Below are 7,392 nucleotides of genomic sequence, written 5' to 3'. Positions count from 1 at the left end.
AATTTCTTGCTGTGTTTCCTCATGACAGCTTCATTCAACTTGCAAATATTTGCTCTGTAAACAGTACAAATATGTTATATTCATATTTATAGATATATAAAGTTATTTAAAAATAAATACATATGGCTTTTCACTCGCTTTCCTTGCTGGAGCAAAACCCTAATGATCTTGCAACTCCTTTTCAGGATGTTCTTCTGTCCATAGTTTCACTAATTCTACTGAAAACAATGGCAGTTTTATAAAACTAATGTAGCTCTCATCCCTCTGGGGTATGGGTTATGTTTTAATGTTGCTAATTTATTTTCTACACAAATGCTTTCTGTTGTTTGTTTAGTGTCCTTTTAGTGGTCTTTGGCAGTAACATGGACTGCTGAGTTTATTCTCTCTTGCACCCTTTCCTGCTAGTTCACTGCTTGAGGTAACAGTTGGCTGACTGAAGTATAATGGGAATAATCTAAGTTAATGCTAGAGGGCTCTAAACATTTCCTCAACAAATAAGCAGCAGTGTGTTGATAGCCAATAAATATTTTATAAGTGCAATTAAATCACAGTGATTGATTGGGCTGGGGTGAAAACCAGAATCATTTAGAACAACAAGTTCTTCACAGGGAAACCCTCACTAAATTAAGAAAACACAAACAACAAAAGGGAACCGTCTAAGAAGTTCTGCTCCTATACCAAGTTCTCATTTTTCAACTCTGTTAACGAGGAACAACTTGATGAAAGTGAGACCTTATGTTTCTTGAGAATGCATCTTTTCTGTTGTTAATTTGTTGAGTGAAGACATACATATTAAGAGTTAACAGATCTAAAAGTTAAGTTGCTAAAAGAGGGGACCTGCTTCCTCTCCCTTTTATCTTACTTTTCTCTCCCTGTCCCCGGCTCCAGAGTACAGGGTCTTGCACTTTTGTAGTGCTTTTTGGATTCCTCATTGAGTTCATTCAATTCACTAAATTGCTGGAAAATTCATTTTTTTTCCCTGCTAGGTTAGTTTTGTGCTGGTTCAGCAAACTGAATCAGCTCAACAGAATCAGATGACTACTACCATCGTTGCAAGGGAAAAAAGTGTTCACGATGCAGCCAAGGTTGCAGCCTCCTGAAGGGAGAGGAGGGAAACTGAAAACAGAAAGGTCTTGTATTTATGAAAATATCAAAAATAAAACATGCAATTCAGTTTATCATTTAGGATAGTGATACATACTCCACAAAAATCACTAGTGCTGTACTTGTGAAAACACACTTTCTGGGCTGTATTGCAATATCCATGTTGCTTATTTCAGTTCTGTGTGACTAGTATTGTTTATTTTTTTTGGTTCTTTGAATTCTAAACTGTTGATTTGATTATTTATATATCAGTAACAATTGTGTTTGTTTTTTTAATGTAGGAATATACAAATATTCTCAATGGCTCTCTTCTCTTGGGTATTCATTACTTTTGAATGCACTCCAGTAACATGAAGATATGACTAACTTAAGACAATTAAGATTACATTATCTCAAGAAAATCAGAAGGTACACAGCATAGGGAAAGCTCCATAGAGAGAAAAAAAAAAAAGTCTGTCTTCCACAGAAGATACTTCAATAACTTGATTTCTAGTCCAAATGCAATTTCAAATAGCAAAATGGCTTTGATCCCACTACTTTTGATTACTACTAACATGTGAAACTAAATTTAGAAGAACAGCAAAAGGCAGAAGAAATGTAGGATTGAGTTTATATATGCATAGCATAGAGGTTAATCACATGCAGTAATCTTAGTTTGACTCCCAAAAGGCTATAAACTTTAGCAAGTGCTTAAATAGACCGTTTTTCACATGTAGGTATTTTGCCCTCAAAAAGTTCTTTGTTTAGAGTGATAGTGTAAGTCATTCTAAAGATAATGTTAATTGGAGTAAATGTATTCTGGTGAAAAAAAAAAAGCAACCCAAAAACCACTTGGAACTCACAGGTGTCAACTGAATAATCAATATGTACTGAAACTCATTTTCCTGCTTTTCATACAAGAGCTATGCAATTTTCAAAGGAACAATTGTGCATTGAGAATTGTAAATAAAAGTGTTGGGAAAAACATTTAACCAGGAATAAAAATACCACTCAAAATAACTTTTTGTCATAAACTTTTATTTACCTTGAACAGAAAACTTTGCAAACCATCAGTTACTGAGAATGGGGGGAAAAAACCCTAGCATGTAACAGAGGAGGTTTTGGTTATAAGTGCCATTTCTACAGCAGAGTTAAGCTATTGTAAACCAAACATCTCGTAGTAAGGTAAAAATCTCCTGCCAAAATTTTAAAAATTTAAACAGCAACACTGAAAACATTTACATATAAACAACAGAGAAATACTTTCTAAACTTTTAGCAGTCACTTTGCTACAACCCAGAAGTGTTTAGTTCACATACCTATACATACAGACAAGCACTAAAACTTTTGTGAACTAGCCACTTGTCCACAGGACCTGCCTAGACAGTTTGTCATCAATATGAAAGTTTTTTTTATATATAAATAAGTCAATTAAACCTCACAGAGACTAGAAGAAACAATATAAAATTCCCACTGTAAATAAATCTGTACATTATCGTCAGTCTTGCTTTTTCGAAGTCTTGCGCAACTTTAAAGTGTCTATTTATAAAATGATGGCAAGGAGCAGTGTTAGCTGGAATGGAAACTTGAAGACTCGGACTCTGTAGAAACAGAAGAATGTCCCCCACGTTTGCTTTTTGAAAGAATCTTGAGGCTTGATCCTCTGCTAACTGAGGTCAAGGCATTTTGTGCTGATGTTTTGAATTTGGCACCCAGGAAGGCATACAGAATTGGATTCAGACAACAGTGGAAGAATGCCAGGGCTTCGGTAATGGAGATCCATTTATGCACTATCGTCTCCAAGCTACAACGATGTCTGATGACTCCCAGCAAGATGAACGTGTCGATGCTAATGCCGATATAGTATGGCAGCCAGCAGGCAAAGAAGGCAAGGATGAGGATAACTGTTGTCTTCAAGGCTTTGCGCTTCTGGTGGCCTTTTGAATGTGACAGCTTAGATATTATAATACAGTAGCAAGTCAGGATTATTAGACCAGGCAAGACAAGTCCTACCAAGATATGCTGAAATCTGAAAGAAATCAGCCAGTTTTCGTGAGGGTACATGCGATCACATAGATACTTTCCTTCTACTTCACTAGTACTGGCAAAAATTATATCAGGCACTGTCAAAAGCACAGCTGGTAGCCATACACCTACATACACCACCTTCTCAGCCAACAGCTTTCGTGGTCGCTGGCTGTTGGTAGCGTGGACTATTGCCAGATAACGATCTAAACTTATAAAGGCCAGAATCAAGACACTGCTATAGAGGTTGACTGTGTAAATGACATGAACTGCCTTACACAGAACATTCCCAAAGTACCAGCTTATGGCCGCGTCCACAGACCAGAATGGCAAGGTGATGACAAAAAGAAGGTCAGCCACAGAGAGATGCAGCCTGTATTTATCAGTCATGCTTCTTTGCTTCTTCTGGTAGCCCATAACAACAATAACCAATCCATTGCCGATTATTCCTGTTAGGAAGATGATGGAGTAGATTGTTGGCAGGAAGATCCGGTTGAAATCAGCATTCTCATGCTGGAAGCATGGCTCTCCATAGTCTCCATAGTCACCTGAACCAATCTCATCCGTGCCGTTATCAGAAAATTCAATGATTAACCCAGAGGACAGCTGAAAAAAATAGAAGAAAATTAGATGTTAGCTCCTCTGCAAAAGTTTACTCTGTATGTAAGAGTACGTTAACACACGGTATGTCAGTATGCTAAGAGTTGCCCGAACAGTCTCCATCATCATAAACAAGCAAACTTTTTGAAAACCAGATGGAAAAATACAAATTTAAAATATATATGTATATATATTAAAAAATATACAGAAAATAGGAACAAGTTCAAAAAACTTTCTTTGTTTTTTCTCCAAGGACTAAGATCTTCTAACTAAGGACATGGGATGAAAGGGAAAAGAAAGATAATGGCAACTCCCAGAAATATCACTGGTTCTGGACACTTCAGTGCTCTAACCAAATACACACTACAAATGGAAGAGCCCAGAAGTGCCAGATGCAAGAGGTCAGTCCACACAGAATTATTACCTGTGACATTTACAACAGAGAGCTATAAAAAAAATTACTTGAAATGCTGCTGCCCCAAAGTCCCTTCTCATTAAGGGGATGGGGTCAAGGAGAAATAGAGAAGGTACCCTTGGCTGATGTAATAAAGGATAAATAATAGCAAGAATTCCCTGCTGAGGAGGGATTGACAGCTCCACGCACAGAGACAAGAAAAAAAAACCCCAAAGCCCATAAAGAAGAGAAAGCGAGAGGTGACCTTAAGCAGGGCAATCAAGCCCCGTGGAGGGTCATCGCAACAAACCACGTTCCCCTCCCTTTGTCCCCCCCACCCGGCGGCGGCGGGGCAGGGGTGAGCTGGTGCTGCTGCCAGCCCGCTGCACCCAGCACGGTGGTGGAAAAAGGAAGCGAAATTCTGGTGAGGGCACGAAAGCGCATCAGGAAACCACCAACGGTTTTGGCCAGCGCGCTGAAAAGCAACGCAGGCGGGCAAGTGCCACCTGGCTATGCACAATTCCTCAGGTTTTCAGATTTTTCCGTTTGTGCCGTGCATGCCAGGCCCCCCCCGGCGCCGCGCAGGATGCGCCCTGCGAGTCCCGCAGCACTTCACACGGGGGTGCACCAGCTCCCCGCTCCAGTCGGGACCTGCCAGAGCTCTCCCTCTTGGTCCGAGCCGCTCTCAAAGCCCCGGGGCAGGAGAACGGCCTCCGGCAGCTGGGGCCACCGCCGCGCTTCGGCCGAGGGGGGCGGCTGGGCCCCCACGCTCCGGCACACCGCGCTCGGGGCGGGCACCGGGGCAGGGGGATGCCGCTCCCGGGGCGGGCACTGGGGTAGGGGGATGCCGCTCCCGGGGCTCAGCTCTCTCCAAACTTCCTCGCATGTGTGGCCCCCCGCCACTCCCGTGGCTCTAACTGCTCTACCGGCGTTTGCCAGCCCACAAAGGCGCCACATGTCACTGCAACTGACGGCCAAGCCCGAAGCAAGAAGCGGGACTCCAGCGGTGGCCGTGGCTGCAGCGAGGTCCCGAGCGCTGCAGCCCGACGCAGCAGCGGCAGGAGGCCAGGGACGACCCCTGCTCCCTGGCGCCCCGCAGACCCTCGCAGTTCCGCGGGCGGGGAAGCAGGACGGCGCCCGGGCTCCGCACCCCCGCCTCGGCCCCGCTCCGGGGCGACCCCCGCCCGCCGACTCCGCCGGGGGCACCTTTGTTTGCAAACAGCACGCACATGGGCGAACGCGGCGGGGAGCCAGGGCTACCGGCGGGGAGCCAGGGCTACCGGCCCGCCGCAGCGGCGTCGAGCAGCCAGCGCCGGCCCGTGCCGCGGGGACAGCCGCAGCAGCGCCGGCCGGCCCTGCCCCCGGCACTTACATCCAGGCTGTCGAGGCTGTTGTCCATGCTCTGAGCCATCTAACGGGTCCGGGCTCTGGAGGTGGTGGTGCTGCTGCCGCCGCGCCGCTCCCAGCGCCACCACTCGCCGCCGCACCGAACACACGCCCCGACGCTTCTGGCGGGACGCGGCTCTTATAAGTTCCCCGCTGCCCCCCGCCCCCGGGGCAGCCCGCCCTGGCTCCTCCCCGGCGGGTGGCACCGCGCCCCGGGCCGCCGCGCTTTGTCTGCGGCCGCGGGGCACCGCGCCGCCCTTGCCCCGGGGGCCCGCGGGGGCGGTGCTGCTCGCCGGGGCAGTTGGCCCCCCCCCTCCCCCCGGGTGATGTTCGCACAAGCGCGCCTTTGAATTTCCCCTCCAGAAAATTCTTTGAAGTGTCTGGCGCGGCCCCGTGTTGCCCTGGGTGCCACGGGCAGAGGTCACCACTCCAGGGATGGAGAGGCGAGGTCCCGCACACCCTTCAAAATACGATCACCTCGGTCCTCGGGGTGTCTCTCATCCCTGCTGAGCAGAGGGTGTCCAGGGAGAGATGTGGGAAGCGAAGCCACGGCCCGCACTGAGGGGTGAGGGGTGCTGCAGACCATCGAGGGACTGCCATGTGCGCAGGCTGCCCACTCCCCTCCGGCCTCTGGTCTGGGGTGAGAAGTCTGAGGAGAAGCTGTAGCTGCTTTTAGCGTGTCTGAGATACAGGGATGGTTCATTGTTCCAAAAAGCTTTGGAACATTGCAAGAAATGCATTAAGGAAAGAATAGAAATCAGGAAGAAAAGAAAATCTTGTCAAAATATCGGTGCCGCCAACTTGATTTAAAACCATGGATATCCATGCTCACTGTCATGCCATCTAAAAATAGCAAATGGTGAGCTCTGTATTTGCCTACTTATATTAGGAATGCTACTTGTCTTTCTCCTTAATCTCGAGTTTGGTAAATTAGCTTTGTAAATGTGAAGGGTAAATATCTTTAGTAATGATCTGTTTCCAGTAGCCAGATAATTTAAAAAATTAAAAAATAAAAAAGAGGAAAAACCTGAAGTGGTATCTGTAGGATAAAAATAGTAATCATAAAATAGTTTTGCAAGGGAAAATCAACCCAGATATAAAGAAAAATAAAACAGAATAATGGATTTCCTTTGCAGTTGTCTCTGAGGCCTCAGTACTGTTGATATTAATGCAGGTAAACTAATTTGCGTAAAAAATTTTGATTAGAGTATCTTCTCATCTGTCCCGTCCCCCCCCGACTTCACAAGTCACACCATAGTGAGTAACTACATTGGGAATAATTGATTCTGTTATATAGATTTACTTCTTACAGTTGGAGTTTGGAGTGGAAAGAAAGGAGAACGGCATTCTTTACATAATAATAATATGCTCAAATTACTCTGGTAGCCAAAGTTTGATGAAAGTTTTATTTTTAAATGTCCCTATTACCGGTTTACATGCTCCAAGTTCACCACCAGTTTTTAGACGCAAAAATTATTTCCAGGTATTTGACAAGAGTTACTCTCTTACTCTTCCCCTAAAAGCTCTAGAACTCCTTCTCATGCACTACAGCAAGTATGAGTTTGGTTATGATTAATAACACTGATTATCTTTCTTTTTGTTAAAAAACATGGTATGAAAGGTATGAGCTATAATGTAATTATGTACTTTAACTACATCGTAATTCAATAGTAATTCATATTTTGTGAGCAGGTCTGGAATATCACATACAGGTTGCATTAAAAGCAAACTAATTGATTGTAACTCAGGAATTACCAGTCTTCAGAAAACTCAGTATCTACTTTGAGTTTATATCCAGAAAAATTTGAGAGGGATACCATGCTAGAATTCTATAGAAATAAAAAAAATCTTCTAGTGAATCCCCATTTTTAGATACTAATCCTAGCCTTAACATTATCATAACT

General features: G+C 44.6%; 1 protein-coding gene across 1 annotated transcript; it reads right to left on the bottom strand.

Moving 5' to 3' along the window:
• Positions 1-2,100: 2,100 nt before the first annotated feature.
• Positions 2,101-5,623, bottom strand: CXCR4 (C-X-C motif chemokine receptor 4). The gene is made up of 2 exons (XM_037398505.1): positions 5,475-5,623; positions 2,101-3,714 (listed from the first exon to the last, which is right to left on the bottom strand). Exons 1-2 carry the CDS (start codon positions 5,511-5,513, stop codon positions 2,653-2,655), a joined length of 1,101 nt encoding a protein of 366 aa, XP_037254402.1. The 5' UTR covers positions 5,514-5,623; the 3' UTR covers positions 2,101-2,652.
• Positions 5,624-7,392: the final 1,769 nt, after the last annotated feature.

The sequence above is a fragment of the Falco rusticolus genome, chromosome 8, assembly GCF_015220075.1.
Source record: "Falco rusticolus isolate bFalRus1 chromosome 8, bFalRus1.pri, whole genome shotgun sequence".
In the NCBI taxonomy this organism is placed as follows: domain Eukaryota; kingdom Metazoa; phylum Chordata; class Aves; order Falconiformes; family Falconidae; genus Falco; species Falco rusticolus.
This window is presented reverse-complemented; position numbering and strand designations above follow the sequence as displayed.